Source organism: Mobula birostris, chromosome 6, assembly GCF_030028105.1.
Source record: "Mobula birostris isolate sMobBir1 chromosome 6, sMobBir1.hap1, whole genome shotgun sequence".
Classification (NCBI taxonomy): domain Eukaryota; kingdom Metazoa; phylum Chordata; class Chondrichthyes; order Myliobatiformes; family Myliobatidae; genus Mobula; species Mobula birostris.
This window is the reverse complement of record NC_092375.1, coordinates 70,557,178-70,576,171: the sequence shown is the minus strand read 5'-3', so window position 1 is coordinate 70,576,171 and position 18,994 is coordinate 70,557,178. Positions and strand designations below refer to the sequence as shown.

The 18,994-nt window shown below is 38.6% G+C and overlaps 1 protein-coding gene across 9 annotated transcripts in view; it reads left to right on the top strand.

The window, feature by feature from the left end:
- The first annotated feature begins 5,868 nt into the window (after positions 1-5,868).
- map3k7cl (map3k7 C-terminal like) overlaps positions 5,869-18,994 on the top strand; it is an 80,393-nt gene continuing 67,267 nt past the window's right edge. The window contains exons 1-7 of one of the 9 annotated variants that reach the window (XM_072260596.1): positions 5,869-5,963; positions 12,100-12,164; positions 12,796-13,085; positions 15,745-15,823; positions 16,724-16,794; positions 16,902-16,966; positions 17,407-17,521. In XM_072260596.1, coding sequence (XP_072116697.1) covers positions 15,756-15,823; positions 16,724-16,794; positions 16,902-16,966; positions 17,407-17,521 — 319 coding nt within the window. In that variant the 5' untranslated portion in view covers positions 5,869-5,963; positions 12,100-12,164; positions 12,796-13,085; positions 15,745-15,755. The other 8 variants (XM_072260600.1, XM_072260595.1, XM_072260602.1 and 5 more) reach the window with 8 other exon arrangements.

Genomic DNA, 18,994 nt, shown 5'->3' with positions numbered 1-18,994 from the left:
AGAGTTTCTTAAATAGGCACAATTGCTTTTGGTATTGTTAATTATCAAATTGTAGCCAATCACAAACATTTCCAGTATCAGTTACTGAACTCATCTAAATTTGTGCAATGCAGTTGCTTGGTTCTAAATAGCTGCCATTTGGATTACTTTTATAAAGATCTAATAAAACTTGGCCTTGTTATAATTTATGCCTCAGCTAATAAAGTGAAATATCCCAAATGACTGCTTTTCTCCCCACATTTTGATGTTGCCAGTGCAGAGACATATCAGGGACAAATGCACTATAGGAATATGCCAAACACCAGCATGGTAGAAGCAACTGATGACATTGCTAGTGATTCTCCAGTTATAACCTTACAGATGTGAACACAGGTGAAGAATCATCCGGACATATGGAGATAGAAAACTGATGGAGAAAAGTGGTCTGGTCAACTACATCAAAAGCTGCAGATGGGTCAAGAAACTTAAGTTGGGTTAGTATACAGTTGTAACACTAAATGTTGTTTGTGAATTAGATTACACATAATATATTCTACGAACTGTTAATAAATCTTGGGTGTTAATATTTAGCAAAAAGATTGCACAAAATATGGTTGGCTGCAAATTATAAAGTTGTGCTTAGTTTCCATAATTGGCCAGCAGTGCTAAACCTTAGACAATATGTCATAGCTGAAATATTTGACACCTCCTTAATGGCTGAGTTGCTAAATTCAGTGTGTAACTGAGCCTTACACAGTGGGAAGTCCCAGATTCAATCTGAAGGCTGTGCTAAATTAGCTCACTTCAGGCAGGGCAGTGATGTCCTTGTTTTAGTTAAGGAAATATCAACTACGGGGGTTTTGATGTATAACTAGCCATTTATGCTGGAAAGATTGCAGGTCTAGACATTGCATGAAAACAGAATGGATTTCTTTCTAATTTCATTAAACTGCCTACTGATAAAAGTTGCCAAGACTAAATGGCTATTTAGACTTCTATGAAAAGCGTAATCATGTATCTCTTGCCTAATAGAATTTTACTAAACAAATGGAACAAAAACTATTTAGTGCATGTATTTACAACTGATTTCCCTATGTAATGAGCATCTATATGAGTCCAGGGCTTGAAGAAGGCTGACTTTATCACAAGAAATACATAAGGACACCTATGATCCGAAAGTAACATGATAAGTATTTTAGCTCTTTATTAATTGCGACTTGACACAATTGTTGCCTCAGCAAGCAGAACATGTTTCCAGAGTCCCTGCCTGAACTTACAGAATGATAGATACTATCATACTGTATAATTGTACTATAACAATCCTATGATTCCTGGAAAGGTGTTCATATATGGGTCAGTTAAGGTTAACTGCCATTAATAGCGAAAGGTTCCAGCTTGTATGATACTACAAGTGCTATACATATTGGTGTAGCATAGAACTAAGACCAGGATCTCTTCTGCAAAGGCAGTGAACAAAGGCTGAATTGTGAGATTTTACTGATTGGTTTAGAGCCATTTTTATGTTGTTAAGTAATATTTAGTGGTAGGACAGCAATCTTCATTCTCAGCTGGATTACTGTGTATGATGTAGGGGTACACCGTGGGGACCAGCCAACTAGCAGAACATCTCAAACTATATCACAAGAATATTATCAGGTAAAATTTGACATTCTGTAAAGAAAATAGAATAGACATTTAATCAAAGATATTAGTTTTAAAGGTTATTTCAAAAGGGGAAAGAGAATCAAAAGAATAAAGGTGTTCAGGGACACAGAGTTCCCAAAACTTTAGGCCCACAGCCACTAATGAAGCAAATATAAAGGGGTATGAGCAAGAGTCACAAAGGGAGAGACTCAGATATATTAATTTTGGAGCTGGAGGAGATTACAGAGTAGTACGGTCGAGGGCCATAGAAAGATCTGTAAAATCAAATAGAATAATTTGCTTTTGAATAAATAGAATACATTTCTTGAATAGAAGGAAGTCTTTTTTTCTTCATTTTCTCTTTCACAAGGTTTTAATATTAATTAAACTGACAAAGAAAGTAACACAGACTATTTGAAGCTAGTCTTTTATTCCTTATACCAATAAGAAATGAGTGCTGCAGTTAATGATTCTTTATCTCTGAAAGGTACTAATAAGAAATTGACTAAATGAGCAGGCTTTGCTGATGAGTATAACTCTGTGCTCTATACATTTTCTGAGTTTTAATTTGCCTCTTTGTTACCTCTTATTTATTCTCTGCTTTGATTCTACCATGTTTATCTGGCTAAATCACTAGATTATTTTTTTTATCTGTTTTTAAAGTAAATTTAGATAGATTAAGTAAATGTTTTCCTGATATAAATAATACCTGTATATGATTGTATTGGACTAATGTACTAATAAATATTGTAGTTGAAATTTGTTTAATGTGTGATGTTTGTCTGTGTAACATCACATCTGTATCAGTGCTTATGCTGCACACATGACTCTGTCTACCTATCTTGTTTTAATCCCTTATAGATAGAAGACTCATCTTGACTTCTTCCTGAGATCCTCATTGTCAGAAAACCCGATTCTCTTAAATGGTGGCAAAAAATGACTGAGAGTACCGGGACATGCAAATACATACCCTGAAATCTGTACCTTAGTTGTAGCACCGAAGGTTTGCACTCCAGAGCCAGCTGGGTCTTAAGGCAACATGTTGCACATTGGCATCTACTTGATAGTGTGGAAAATTGTCCTGTTTGAAAAAGCAGGATAAATTCAGTAGAGCTAATTGCCACCTCAATGTCTCAGTCTACTCCCGGTCATCAGCAAAATGCTGAAAGCTGTCATTAAGAGTACTGTCACGAAGGACTTACTCACTGATAATGTTTCTCATCAATATCCAGTTTGGGTTTTTTTCAGGATTGCTTGGTCCCAGACTTCATCAGACCTTTGATTCAAATATGGATTGTGAGCTGAAAACCAGAGGTGAGTTGAAAGTGACTGGCCAGAACACTGAGGCAGTTCTTAACAGAGTGTGGCATTAAGAAACACTGGTGAAACTAAAGCAAATGGACATAAAGAAAAAAAACAATGATAAAATGAATGCAATGATTGAAGTAATGTCTGACAGAAAGGAAGGTGGCTGTGGTTTATGTAGGTCGATCATCCCAGCCCGATAGGAGTTCCCCAGGGCAGTGTCTGATGACTATATCCGAACAGGAAGAGTCGAAGCACTCACCTTGAGATTCAATGTTAATATCTGTGAGGGTCACCGCTGACCAGAATCTCAATGGGACCAGCCACATAACTCCCGTAGCTACAAGAACAAGTTACTAATTGAGCATCCTGCAACTCAACTCTTGACACCCTGAATCCTTTCCACTATCTGCAGCACATAAGTCAACAGTTTAATAGAAAACCGTCAACTTGTTTAATGAGTAAAGTTTCAACAACTCTGAGGAAGCTCAACACCATGCAGGGCAAATTCCCTATACACTCATTCATGACCAGCAAGCAAGGGTTGCAATGTATACCATCTACAACGTGCAGTACCGTTACTCATTACAGTAGTAACACCGCCCAGACCCACAACCTTCACTACCAAGGACAAGGGCATGGGAACACATCTATTTATGGGTTGCCATCCAAGAAATACACCATTCTGATCAGCAAATGTACCAGCTCCCCAGTGTCACTAAGTTCAAATCCTGGAGCTTCCTATCCAACAGCATTGTGTGTGAATCTTCGCCAGAAGAACTGAGATGGTTCAAGATGATGGCTCTCTGCTTACTTCTCAAGGATAATTTGGGATGAGCTGTAAATGCTGGCCTTGTCAGTGATGCCCAGATACAAGAAATAAAAAAACATATACTTTAAGTCCCTTCTCCCTTGTGCATTTCAAGCATGTTTCTAGATCTGCTCCAACAATTGAAATTATTCTACTTTTACTCTGCCATCTCAGTCCTGAGTTGTCTCATCTGACTTACATTTTACATCAGTCTAAATTGTGTACCACTATTATGTAAATATTTGTGACAAATACATTGATGTGTTTTTCCTTCATCTGATAAAGCAACTGAAACATGCAATTACTTTTTCTCTTACCTAAGGTCTTCCACACACCACATAATGGAGCCTAAATGCAGCATCATGGTTTGACCTCAGTCACGTATCTCAGGTTTTCACGCTTTGAATGGAAAAGGTTTAGCTGGGCAGATCATCGATAGATTTGTGGAGCTTTTATCAGTTTATCAAATTAATCCAATGCTTTGAACTCAGAATAAAATAACGTTGATGAAAGGGTTGATGTCAACATTATCAGCAAAGAAGGTTGAGAAAATGTTGGATAGAGATGTAGCAGATAGAATGAATAGATGAAAATTTTCAAATTCACAAGTAATTCAAGCACCAGGCGACAAAGATTGAACTTTTTATGTAAATGAATCAGTAAAAAAAAAACTTGGTTTCCTTAGAAAGTAGTTATGAGCTGGAAATCACTGCTAGAAAGTAACAATTAATTAGCTTCTTCAAGAAGGTCTTGCACGGACACTTGAAATGAAACATTTTGCAGAACGATGGAAAAAGTCCGATGAATGGGACTCCTCTTCTCGGAGTCGGAATAAATTCAATGGGATGGATGTAATACTCCTTTTGGCACTCCTAAATGCCAAGTATCAAGTTTGACTTCTCAGTCTTATATTTCTGATCTTAATGGGTGTACCAGTAGGAAGTGGATAATATATCACCCATTGACCCAAGCAATAACGATTCTGATGTTACAATTTAATATATTTTGTAATTTAATATTTATGCTAATTTTTATTAACATACTTTGACCACTGAAAAAGTACACCGATTGTTGTGATTAAATTTATTTTGTGATTTTATAATCATTCCTTTTTTTGTCGACATGTTTAAGAACAGTATAGATGTGGAAAAATACTAAATGTGAAACGATCTCAAAATTCAATTACATTTAAACATTAGCCTATTATCAGAAAGCGGCAATTAGATCTACTGAATAGATTATCTGGGTGGCGGGGTGGAGATATGTGTCTACCAAAGGAGGTGTAAGGCGCTCCTTCCCTCTGCCAGCCTGCAGGTCACCCTTGGGCAAGATGTGGCACCTGCTTATCGCCTCCCCCCACCCGATCAGGGTCACATGAAGTCATGGGATCAGGTGGTGGATGATCATACGAGCAGCTGGTGCATATCACGTGCTGGTTATGCAACCACTGACACCAGGCAGCCAGTCTATGAAGGGTATTGATAGTTACTGGGGTTACCCAGCTTGTAAAGGCAGGCCCAGAAGAAGGCAATGGTAAACCACTTCTGTAAGAAAAATTGCCAAGAATAATGATGGTCATGCAGAATGGTTTCAGGATATTCAATATCATATACATGGCTCAAGAATGGGGTCGTGGCACATGAAAACCATCTACATAACTACTTAACACCTCAATCGTGAACCCATTCGGATCTTCTTCCCAAGTTTCACAATTCATTTTTCAAAAAACTGCAGATGCTGGAAATCTGAATTAATAATAGAAAATGCCGGAAACATTCAGCTGGTTAGGATGCATTGTCTTGATCTGAAACTTCAACTATGTTGCCTTCTCCCTGCCTGACCTCAGAGTTTCCAGTCAATGAAGTGTCATTGAGGCTCATGGATATTATTTTAGTTATTACTTTGTTTGGAATGAGAGGAGGTAATTATTTTATAAATGAATAATTATAACTTGAAATTTTATATAATAATGAGGAGAATAGTGCCGGGCAAAGGTTTGGAAATGAGAGAAAATATGAGTATTAACTCTAATCTGCCACTAGAGGACAGCAAGCAATTCCAGTTTGGTGAGCGATTCTTGAGTAACCATGTGATCAGTTGATTCTCTGAAATTACTCTGGTCATAACTGATAGAAACTCTTTGCAGCACTCCCTTACTAGGTTTGGAATGAGAGACAAAGAACACATGCATGTAGCAAAAAGGCAAAACAAAGAGGAAGAGAAGGTAGGTAAAATAAAGAAGCACTGTGGATTTTGCTGTTGTGTTTCTACTGAGAAAACCAATGGGCTTTTTTCGCAGTATTATCATTCAGAAGAGTTTATGTACTGTGAACACAGGCCAAAGAGGAATGGGCTGCCGAACATTTACTCTTGGTCTTTTGCTATTGGTTAAAATGAATGCCGTGTATAATGCATATTTTTCATTTACAGATGGCATTTTTAGTCATTATTTTCACACAGTGATCATGACAATTTTAACTGTTTATGCGCAGTGTTAAATTCTCTTCAGTGGCAACAAGTATAGCACGTTGCAGGTTCAATCCAATTGAGTGATTAAAAAAGTAAGTACTGGAGATAGATAATCACCAGCTGATTATTACAGACCAGGTCAAGATGTAAGCAGCTTTCATTATGTGGGAAATAATCTGTTGAATGAAACCATAGATTTAACAATGCAAGTCCTGAACACTTGGACAAACCACTAGTCTACACCACCCCTCAGGTTTTGGTGCAATTAGGAATTCATAAACAATTTTTGCCACAATATTGAAAGATGCCTAAAAGTGCTTCATAGAACCACAAGGAAATAAGACTGAGCCAGAGGGGAAGATTAAAAATAATGAGCTCTATGTGGTCATTGGTGAGAAGAAATGTAAGAAGAATGATTATTGAGATTGGGACAGCTGAGGGCATAGAGGGCGAGTAGGTCAAAGCCATAGAAGCATTTTTTTGGGAAGGAGGTACAGAAGCTTGAAGGCACACACGCAGCAATTCAGGAACAGCTTCTTCCCCTCCGCCATCTGATTTCTAAATGGACATTGAACCCATGAACACTACCTCACATTACCTTTTTAATTTGTTTTCTTTTGCACTTATTTTAATCTAGCGTTTTAATAAACATATATATACTTAACGTAACTCAGTTTTTCTCTATATTTATTTATCATGTATTTTATTGTACTACTTCTGTAAAGTTAACCAATTTCACAACATATACGAATGATATTAAATTTGATTCTGATCAAAACTCCCATCCACACATCTGCTGTCTCCAGGCTCATTTGCTCCCAATGAGCTTCCTTTCTCCATCTTCATTTCTCAACACTACATGATCTAGCTTGCTGGCTTCCACCAACTCAGACCCTTCACACCTTCTTGAAACCCATTTTACTGTGTTAAATCTGACCACAATTTCACCTCACTCTTTTGCTGTAACCCTCTCTAACCCAACAAAAATGGCTTTAATAGTTCCTAAGGCACTGTTCTTTGAAGATGTCTTGGATACTGTGGAGGCTAGTACCCATGATGGAGTGGCTAATTTTACAAGTTTCTGCAACGTATTTTGATTTTGTGTGTTAGCAAACTCCTTCCTCATTTCAGACAGTGATGCAGCCAGTCATGATACAATTGTAGATTTTTTGAGTGTTTGAGTTGACAAATCAAATCTGATGCTGCATGGGGCAGAGGCAGTGAATAATTTAAAAATGGAACTGGTTGTCCCCTATCTAGGAAAGAATGTGAATTCTGAAATTCAGCTTTATTGAATAAAAAGCAGAGAACATGAGCAGTCTGTGTCAGCCTTGGGCAAACTATGGTGGCTTTAGTGGTTGAAAGATGGTTGGAACTTCAAGTTGGGTATCATAAGCATAAGATGTCGTTCAAGGAGTACTTGTATACAGTATGTTGCCAACAAAGATGTAATCAACAGGGAAACAAGAATACATTGTATTTTGCTTCAGAGATGGACAGGAGTTCAGGAATGCATTGAAGGCAACTAAATTGAAGTTTGCTCTCATGGTTAAAAAAAAACTCGAAGTTCATTTCTCATCATAGAGTATGAGGCAGTAAGAAGGTGAGTTTAGCCATGGTACTTGTTCATTTGCAGATAAGAGCAGCTATGGTGCACTTCTGTCTCCAGGGTGTTCTATTAGTGGGAGATTATGCCAGGGAGAATTATATGTAGTTAAAACATAAAGGGTTTGGATGATTAAGCAGGATTTCAAAGTTTACCTCCTCGAGGAGGCATAAAATTGACTCATTCTGAAGAATAACTGGAATAGGACACAGTGCAGGATTTGGTGGAGTCACTGACATCAAAGTAGACGAGAAGACATACTTGAGCAAATCAACTTCTGTGATAATCGAGGGTTAATAATTGGACATTCGAGACGGGGAAGGCTGTTGCAAGTAAAATCAGAAAATTCCAAAAGTACTCAGCTGATCAGAAGAGAGAGAAGCAGGTTTAATATATTGGGTCAATTCCTATCACATTACACCACAAGTGGTCACCGATCGGCATTCGATTACTGCCGCTGTCTGTAAAGAATTTGAATGTTCTCCTCTTCACTGCATGCGTTTCCTCTGCGTTCTCCAGCTTCTTTCCACATTCCAAAGATGCACAGTTAGGGTCAGTAAGTTATGGGCAGGCTCTGTTGGAACCGGAAGCATGGAGACACTCGCAAGTTGTCTCCAGCACAAAACTCACTGATTTGGTTTGGTACAAATTACGCGTTTCACGGTATATTCACAGGTACCTGTGATGAATATTGCTAATCTAATCTTAAAAAAAACATGAGAAAAAGGGGAAGGGTGGAGAACAAAGGGTTTAATAGGATAGAGTCCAGAAGAAGCTGGATATTACAAGCAGTGGTGGCACTGGCTGAGTGACGATGTGAAGTCGTGTTAATCACAGCTGATCACTTTGGAGGAAATGTAAATGCAGGACATAGAAGAGAAAAAACAAAACAATGCAGGGATTGTGAGATGCAGAAAATCTAAAATAGATAAATATTGCATTTTCTGTTTCCTTCTCAGACTTGAAGCATCTGCAGTACTTTTTTTTTGCTTTTCAATGTGGGTGCAAGTAATTGTTGGAGAAGTTCTTTTTCTTTAAGTAGCTGAAATAAAATTTTGATGAAAATTATATTAGAATATTATATTAGGTCTTGACAGTGATGAAGACAGTGGGAGTGGAGAGCCTGCACAAGGTATATATATTCAGTGGCCACTTTATCATGTACACATGTACACCTGCTCGTTAATGCAAGTATCTAATCAGCCAGTCATGTGGCAGCATAAAGGAAAGCAGACATGGCTGAGAGGCTCCGTTGTTGTTCAGACCAAACATCAGAATGGGGACGAAATGTGATCTAAATGGCTTTGACTGTGGAATGATTGTTGGTGCTAGGTGGGGTGGTTTGAATATCTCAGAAACTGCTGATTTCCTGCGATTTTCACGCACACTAGTCTACTAGAGTTTACGCAGGTCGGTGCAGAAAACAACAGTCACCTAGTGACTGGCAGTTCTGTGACTGAAAGTGCCTTGTTAATGAGAGAGATCAGGGGAGAATGGCCAGACTGGTTCAAGCTGACAGGAAGGTGACAGTAGCTCAAATAACCACGTGTTACAACAGTGGTGTGCAGAAGAGCATCTCTGAATGCACAATATGTCAAATCTTAGAGTGGATAGACTGTAGCAGCAGAAGACCACACTGGATTCCACTCCTCCACCAAATGAAGTGACCACTGAATGTAAATTGAGAAGATGACTGTACTTTGGGTTGTGATGTTTATATGTAAAGAGAACAGATGCAGTGAATTCTAAACGAGAAGTCAAGGTTAAGATTCAATTAATGAAACTAATGGATTATCATGAAATGTGACTCCAGACCCACAGTAATGTGGTTGACTCTTAATTGCCCTCATTTCACAAGCCACTCCATTCAGAGATGACTGAGGAGGAGCAATAATAACTGACCTAGCTACCAGCAAACATTTACAGCAAATTCCGGTGAACTGGGCAATCTCTAGATTCCCTCTCTCCCCAGAATCAGTGCGTAAACTAATGGCTAGAAGAGGTTAATCTGCAATAGCTGCAGATGTGAATAGTGTTGACTAACTGAGGAGCCCAGGAGCATATTTAAAGCTGTGGAAAGAAGGGAGAGATACATTCAGAGGATTAGTACAACTACGAAGATGGTTCAAGTGTCAGTAATGATGCGAAATACATGAGGTTGGAAGCAGCAACTTAAGCACATGGACCTCGTCCAGCTCAGAGACAGAAAATCTGTAAGCGGAGTAGAGCAAAGTCTGGCTCATTTCAGTTATCTTTGGTAAACCTCAATTTCTTATCTAAAACAAATCTTTCATTCAAAGGAATGTCAATATTATCTAATGCACTCTCGCACTGTAATACATGATATATTTTTTAATCCTTTTCCTCAATGACTTCTTCCCAGCATCAACCTTTCATCTCCAGCTGGGCTGGTCAAAGCATGAACAGCTGCTGCTCCCTGGCTTGTGCTTCAGATGAACCGAGTGCAACCTGCCAAGTCTAGGATAAATTGTTCTGACATGCTGTACAGTGTTTGAACAGTAGGAACCAGCAGGTGAAATCATGGTTAAGCTCGGAATTTTGAATTAACAGGTTAAAGCCATGGTAATAATTAAATAATACCAACAGGGCAATGTGCAGATTCCTGCTGGAAGTACTCAAAGTGCATAAAGAATCCAGTAATAGTAATCCAAGGTCACCATTGCTGGAACAAGATCACAGACCCATTAAGTAATAAATTTATTTAATATCTATTTTTGCTTTCCACTGCTTGCAAAGCACAATTAAATAGGTGCAGGATATAGTTAAAAATAGCATGATAACTGCCCAGCACAAAGCCAACCAAAGCTTCATTACATTTCTACAGACTTTACATTGGAACATAATACATTTCTACAGACATAACATTGGAACGAAGAGCAGGACTGCTTCTATATGGTGCTCAAGTTGTATCAATCCTACTTGCCCTGAGATTTTGACTTAAGGTATCTAAACACTGGAACTATTAAATCATATAACATAGCTTTGAGTTTCCTAATAACTACTACTTACCATCAAATATTAGCCTACCTTTAGTTTGCATATTTAGTTACATTTTATGTTAGACTCTTACATTTTATTTCTATTTGCTAAACAAAAATGCAATGATGCACATTTAGATTCTCAATTAGCTACGCTGATTAACAGCTGATATATTGGCCAACACTAACTTAGTAACCCAATGATTTGCATGAAGCCTCTTAAGGATATGTAGAGCAGCAATCTTCAAAAGTGTTCATGTCATGTTCAATATGGTTACGATCACCTCAAAGGGTCAAAAAGTGTTTCTCATGCAATGTCATGATGTTTAGGAACACTTCTCTGTAATCCATTTTTAAAATATGGAGTGGGAAGTGCTTACTAATGTGCCTTCCCTTTTGCTTCACTTTTCTGGATTAGGATAGAGGATAAGCAGACTTCAGTTGACATTAGCTCACTTTGTTCTCCATGGGGACAAGTTTTCAAACACTGAACATGAGTCATTCATTGTCCCCTTCCACGTATTATTACAATATTTAGAAACTCCCCATCAGGTATCAGTATTTTCAACCAACTCAACCTACAAATGATGGAGGTGAAGTAAAAATTAAGCCCTTGGAAATCAGTAGGGGTTATTTAGGGTCTTGGAAATACAATTCAGTGAGTTGGAATGATACAGTTAAAAAATCCTTTTCTTCATCTTCATGGTAACCTAATCTTTAGCTCGATTCTCCTGCTTTATTCCCATAGTTCTGCAATTCTTTGCTCTTCAGATATATACATAAACAATTTCCCTTTGAAAGCTAATATGAAATCTACCATCTTAAAAACGTAAGAGCTTGAGAAGTAGAGGAAAATAACCTCTCAAACCTGATCTACCATTCAGTAAAATCCTAGCTGATTCTGTGCTGCAAGACCAATTCAAAGATCTATATTCTCACATTTTCCTTAGCGTCCAAAAATTGATTGAGCGCTGCCTTGAATTAATCAATAACTGAGTTATAGAATTCCTTGGACTAGTAACTCTTCATGTAACAAAATTTCATCTCATCATAGTTCCAAATAGTGACCACTGATCGGAAATCAATATTCCCTGTTTTTTTTAGTCACTCTTGGAACTCTCTTGACAACCCTTCATAGGATTCTGCATGCCAGCTCCTATTTTTCAGTTTTTAGATGAATCACACTTAATTAGTCTTCACAGGACATCTCCCCTCATCACAGCAATCGATCTATTAATATTTAGTATTCACTACATTGACTCTAAGGCATCTATATCCTTCTTTAGGTACGGAGTCCCAAACTGGACACACTCATCTAAGTGAGGACTTGATCTCACCAAGCCCTGTACAGGTTTGGCAATTTAAAAAAAAACTTTTGTTTCTCAATTTGCCTTTCCAATTGCATTCTGTACCTGAATGTTTACTTTTTGTGTCTCATGAACCAGATGGCTAGGATCCTCCTGCATATTAAAATATAATAGTTTCTCACCATTAAAATACTATTTTTCCCCTCATTCCTATTACTAACATTTATAACCTAGCAAATGCTCACATTATATTCTACCTGCTTCCTTCGTTTCCCTTCTCTTAATTTGTCTGAATCTATTTGTAGACTAATTAACTGGTATTGGTTTATAACTGTAGCATATACTGTGATACATGAAACGCTTTTCTATTACATGCCATCCAGACAGATCATTGCTGTTCATTACATCATGGTAGTAAAAAGAAAACAGGTTTTGTATTGTCAGCAAACTTGGACACATTGCACTCACATCTATCATCTGAGTCTTTAATATCAATCATAAATAACTGCAGGCTTAGTACTGATTGCTGTCACACCCCATGAGTAACAGTATCAACCCACTCAGTTTACTATCAATCATTACCACAGCAATGGAAGTGTCATTTCCAACCTTATCAACAGGACTGAATCACCAATCACCTGCTCACTGATAACCTGTTAGGTCTTTTTTTCCCAGATCCATTCAGCTCTAGCTTTGAACTCAAAAATACTTCTGAGATGACAGTGGTAGTCTTTGACATTGACGTCAAGGAAGCACTTGATTAGGTCCACCTTCAAGGAGTCCTGGCGCAACTGAAGTCAACTGGCATCCAGGGAAAATGCCCTATAGTTGGAGTGATGCCTTGTGCAAAGGCTGAAGTTAGAAGAGACTCCAGATCCAGGATATTGACATGAGAAACTGCTGAAGTAGTATCCTTGCCCCAACCATCTTCATCTGCTTCACCATGAACTTCCTTCCATCATAAGGTCAGAAGGGGCTTGTTCATTGGTGGATGTGCTATGTTTAATTCCGTTCATAATTCTCTGGAGAATGAAGGAGTTAACATCTGCATGAAGCAAGACTAACAAACATTAGGCAGGTGCTGTTAAGTTACAGGTAATATTCATATCGCAACAGTGCCAAGCTTTCACCATTTCATACATCAAAGTGTCTAAACGTCTCCTTTCCATATTCATAGAGTCATAAAATTACACACAATGGAAATGGGCTCTTTGGCGCAACTCACCCATGCTGACAAAGGTGTCCTCTGATAGTCCCATTAGTCTGTATTCAATAGCAAATCCATTTTCAGCTACCCAGGCATCACTATAAATGCCGTGGTGGCAAAAGCAAGTCAGAGACTGAGAATTCTACAACAAGCTACACCAGGCCTGGCTGGCACCATTTTCATCTTCAATAAAGCACATCAGGAGTGTGATGCAATACTTTCCCCTTGCCTGGATGAATGTAAGTAGGGAAGTTACTATAACTTGACTTGGAAATATACTGCTGATCCCTTAGATCCTGGCAGCGGAGCCCTTGTCCCAAAAACTAAATCAATAATAAAATTCCAACTCTTTGTTTTCTGTGCACCACCCCAAAAACCACATTTCAGATTATATTAAAAAAATATACTGTTCATGTTTTTTTAAACTTTATTTTCTGACAATTTTGACATTCTAAACAAAGGAACTGTTTCCAATTTTGAAACATAGAACATTGAAATCTACAGGACAATACAGGCCCTTCGGCCCACAATGTTGTGCCAACCATGTAACCTGCTCTAGAAGCTGCCTAGAATTTCACTACTGCATAACCCTCTATTTTTCTAAGCTCTATGTACCTATCTAAGAGTCCCTTAAAAGACCCTATTGTCTCCACCTCTACCACTTCGCTGGCAGTGCATCCCACACACCCACACTCTCTGTGTGAAAAACTTAACTCTGACATCACCCTTGTACCTACTTCAAGCACCTTAAAACTATGAAAACTCTGCCCCCTCGTGTTAACCATACGTTAGAAATATTTCATGATTTTGAAATCCTCTATCAAATCCACCTTTAACAGTCTGGTCTTCGTACTTCAGCCACAGGTGAAGTTCTGAAAGTCTGGATTGTGGTTAGGATACCATTCTTCAAGAAGGGCACCACTGACAAGCCAGGGAACTACAGGCCAGTGAGCCTGGCCTTAGTAGCTGGAGGGGATTTTGAGGGATATGATCTTCCAGCATTTGGATAGACAGATCCATTAGAGTTTTTTGAAGAGGCAGCCAGAATGGTGGATTTGTTTTTATGGATTTTAGCAAGCCACTTGGTAAAAACCTATACAGTACACTAGTCTGGATCGATAGCCAATGGAATCCAGGGAGAGCTAACTAAGTGCATGTCTAATTTGCTTGATGGTAGGAAGAAGAGGGTGATGAGGCCTGTGACAAGTGGTGTGCTGTAGGGATTGGTGCTGGGTCCACTTTGATCACTTATATAAACACTGAGAATATACATGGCATGGTTAGCAAGTCTGCAGATGACACTAAGTGCCACGGACAGTGAAAATGGTTGTCAAAAGTTACCAATCAGCTCGGTAAATGAGCCAGCAAATGGAAAGTAGCATTCAATCCAGATAAGTGTGAGGGGCTACAGAATAGGAAATAAAGTTAGGCCAGGAATTTCCGAGTGAATGGTTGGGCCCTGAGCAGAAGGACCTAGGACTACAAGTACACAGTTCCTTGAAATTTAAAGTCATAGGTAGACTGATGAAGATGGTGTTTGGCGTGCTGGCCTTCATTAGAAAGGGCATTGAGTCTCAGAGCTGGGACATTATCTTGCAGTTGTCCAAGACGTTACTGAGGCTGCATCTAGAGTTTTGTTATAGGAAAGGTGTTATTAAGCTGCAAAACAGTGCAAAGAAGAGTTATGAGAATGTAGCCAAGAGATGGCGGCCTGAGTTATAAGGAGAGGACGTGTAGGCTTAGGCTTTATTCATTGGAGCATAGGCAACTGAGGGATGTTCTTGTAAGATTTATAAAATCAAAAGGGACATAGATAGGATGAATACACAGTTCTTCCCAGTTAAAGGGAATCAATAGCTAGAGAGCATAAGTTCAGGGTGATAGAACATGCTATACAGAACAAGCTGCCAGAGGAAGTGGTTGAGGCAAGTACAAGAACAACATTTAAAAGATATTTTGAGAGGTTGATGGATATGAAAGGTTGAGTGGGATATGAGCCAAATGTGAACAAATGGGGCTAGTTTAAATGGGTATTGTGGCCAGCATTGATAAGTTAGGCCAAAGGGACTTTCCCTGTGCTGTATTGATCTGTATCTCTCTAAGTTTTGACTGGAACAGTCCCACCCAGCTTTTAAAGTCTTATAAATGCTAATAACTGACATCTCAAGTGCTTGGTGTCTCACCGGTGTGTGCTCTTCACAGTTCACAAGGCCTTGACCATATAGTGTGGCATCCTAAATAGCTACAATTGTGGCTTAATTAATATTTTACAAATACTTTCAAAGAGATGAACAGTATCTTATTAAAATGACATTTGGTTAATGACTCTGCACATTGAAAGATTAAAAAAGAATGTACGTCACTATTCAAGCATACAGTGATAATTTCAAGCATTGACAATTCTTCATTATTTTTAGACTTTGTGCCAATGCATGTTGATAATGGAATTGCTGGAGTGAGGTACTGTGACCGGGAATATTTAATACAATCTATCAGGTAAGGATGGTAGGAGGTGCTCCCCTGTGGAGGTGGAAGAAAAACTGAAGGACGAGGCTCATGTGGTCGCTCTCCTGCATTTATTAGAAGACAATTCCAGAACGGCATTAAGGGGGTTTATTGCCTGTCCGGTTTGCTAGGGAATGGCATGTAGCTTGGGACAAACTAAAAGAAGAGGAGATATAACAAAAAAAGGGTGATTATAAATAGCTACTAGAGCCCTCAGAAGATTAATTACTTATCTAGCTAGCTTTAAACCTTCATATTTTAATCCAATTTAAGTTTTTTTTTGGTTTCCAAAACCATGACCATCATTGCAAATGTTTCCTCTATGATCTATAAAACTTCAAGAATTTCCCAATATATTTAAGAAAGTGTCCTTGATTTTACTGACAAATTATGGCTGGAGGTTGACTGTCAAATTCAGCAACCAGTGCTATAAGTGAATGCTGTATCTCAAAATGTGGTTATTTGATATGAGTTGCAGAAAACATGCCAAAATATGTAGAGGACTTTCGAGTCAGATGAGGCTGACACCTGTCATTACTGTCATTCAAGTGTACTACCATTCTGTCATATTGTGCAAAAGCACAGGCACACAGAGCCTCAGTTTGGAAGGCTGCATCATGGTACATTAACGTACTGTTGCAGCTGCAGTCCAAACAAGCTATGTCACCCTGTGCTAATTGGGGTCACAGGCATTTTTACTGACTGGAGTCATGTTGTTTAAAGGAGTTTGCTGTATTGAACTGAGACAGATAGCGTCATGCTGACAATCGTTTTCTAGTTTCAAGACGGTTTGCGCTGTAAAGTTTATGAACAATGTGATGCGAGGCACACACTGCAGAGAGGAATTTCTGTGCTTTTGTGGAAGTGAGTAAAATTCGGTGCCTTTTTCAGCAGGGAAAGGAGAGGAAACCCAGCTGGCAGAAAGCAGGCCCGGAGGAGCCCCGAGCCCATGGGAAGTGCAGGTAACAGCGTGCTGTCTGCCAGCTGCTTCATTACCTATTAACACTGTCAATTTGTTGCCACGCAGCATGTGCTCTGTCTCACATTTGATCTTTAATGCTCCACCAAGGCAAAGACCAGTCAAGAGAGAACTCTGTCCAGAATCTTGCATTGGCAGGTGTCGAACTGAGGAAGGTAAGGCAAGAGGTGTGAGCTGTGTGCATGTGCTACATCTGAATTGTGCCTTTATAACAAAGGAAACAATAGTTTACTTTTGGTTTTCAGCAGTTTGTATTGTCTGCTAGACTTCCTTTATGATGACTGGCAACTAAACTATTTTCTTGACCTTACATTCTGTACAATAAATACAATACATGGCTGTAAATGTTTGAAGTTATTACTGAGAAGAAAGATATCAAACACTCAATGAACTCTGATGCTTTCTGTCCCTGTTTTATCATGAATGATTACTATTAACTTTACTTTCACTTTTACACTTGCGATTTGGAGGGAATAGGTTCTGTTTAGCAAACATACTTTAAGCAGAGTTTAGTTTACATATTCAGTGCTTTAAAGACTTTCTAAGTAAATACAAGAAAATTGTACTGAATTGCACTATCTTTTGAATTGCACAGCATAAGAACAAAAACTACAGTCAGACCTCTAGTACTGTTGGCCATATGATTACCACAAGGAGGTTACCTTCAGATAAACCTGTCCATATTTCCCTGAGCCTAGATGACCTTACAGGTATGATAATACTTCTCAATTTCTTAATGTCAAGATGAATACTCTTAAACATATTCGTTAAGTCAACACTTCAAATCTGAATAATTATATTATAAAGAGAAAACACAAAGTATTTTACTTAATGAAATAAGAGGCTAGAAAATGATAGATGTTTTATCCAATGGGAAAAGAGAATTAATAAAATAATAATGTTGATATGCTAGAATATGCAAGAATATGTTGATCAGCTGGAGCTGATTATTAAAATATTTTATGTTTATCATATTTTCTTGTGACATAGAAGTGGTAATTTAGTCTTTAAATGTGCAAAGATTAATTGTGATTAATTGTACATGATAATTGACATTGGTTGACTCATCATTTCAAGTTATTTTTGACTATCATTTTTTTTTCCTTTCTTGGTGTGCTACATTTGTAAATGAATCAGACAGATCTTCCTCCTATCTGCCTATTTGATTCTATCGACAAAAAACAGCCCCTCATCTTGCATGGCCACTCATATCTTTTAATATGTCAATCAGCATGGGTGTTGGGGCCTCACATGGTCAGTGCAAGGTTATGTGTCAATGTCAATGCCAGGCCTATCCCTTTTTTGTATGAAGTTGTGTTTCTGTAATAAGATATCTTTCAATCTCAGTCCCAGAGCATATCTCAATCTCAGCTTCTGAGAGCGTGGTAAGGTGCAGGGCTGTGATTCAGTCCCATGGTGCGCTTTATTCGGCATTAAGGTCATTATCATTCAGTATAAATCAAAGGCTTCTTCAGGTAATGCAAAATTCTGTCTCGCTCATTGCTGGGTATTCCTAACTCCTTTCCAGGTTGTTTCTTCCTACTGCTAATGCCAGTCACTCATAAACAGTGTTAATAGCCAGGGCCTTCATATTGGAGGTCACTCTAGCACAGGTTTTCAATCAACATCATTGCTTATACCTCCTCCATTCACCAGCACAGCCAGTCTGACTAATCGCACAAAGTGTCAGTTTCACCTAGTGGCATGGTCCTTCGGTGTGATGATCTATCTAACGTGTCAGTGTCAGGTGACTCCATCTCAATATTTGATTCGCTCTGTGGAGGAATCGCATTACATCTAGGGTTAGAGGCCAGCTGCTTATGCTATCCAATAGTTTACACCAGATGAACAAACAACGAGTAGTTTGGAGTTGAGCTGAAATCCAGATATTGTATTTATAACCAATTTTCCTCATCAATCTATCAGAGCAGTTACGTCACATATTTGGCTGTGCTCAGAGGTGAGAAATTGCATGCAAATAAAATTTTAAATGTCAGCGACAATCAAAGGGAATTGCTGCAAGGAATGTTTAGCGAACTGAATACCAGACCAGAAGTTCTGTCCAGCTGCAACCACTCAAGAGGTGCGAGCTCAGAAATGATTGTTGGTGTCTGTGACAGAGGAAGGTAAAATGGTTCATGTTTCACAAGAAGATTGGATGCCCTGTCCTACACACAAAGCAC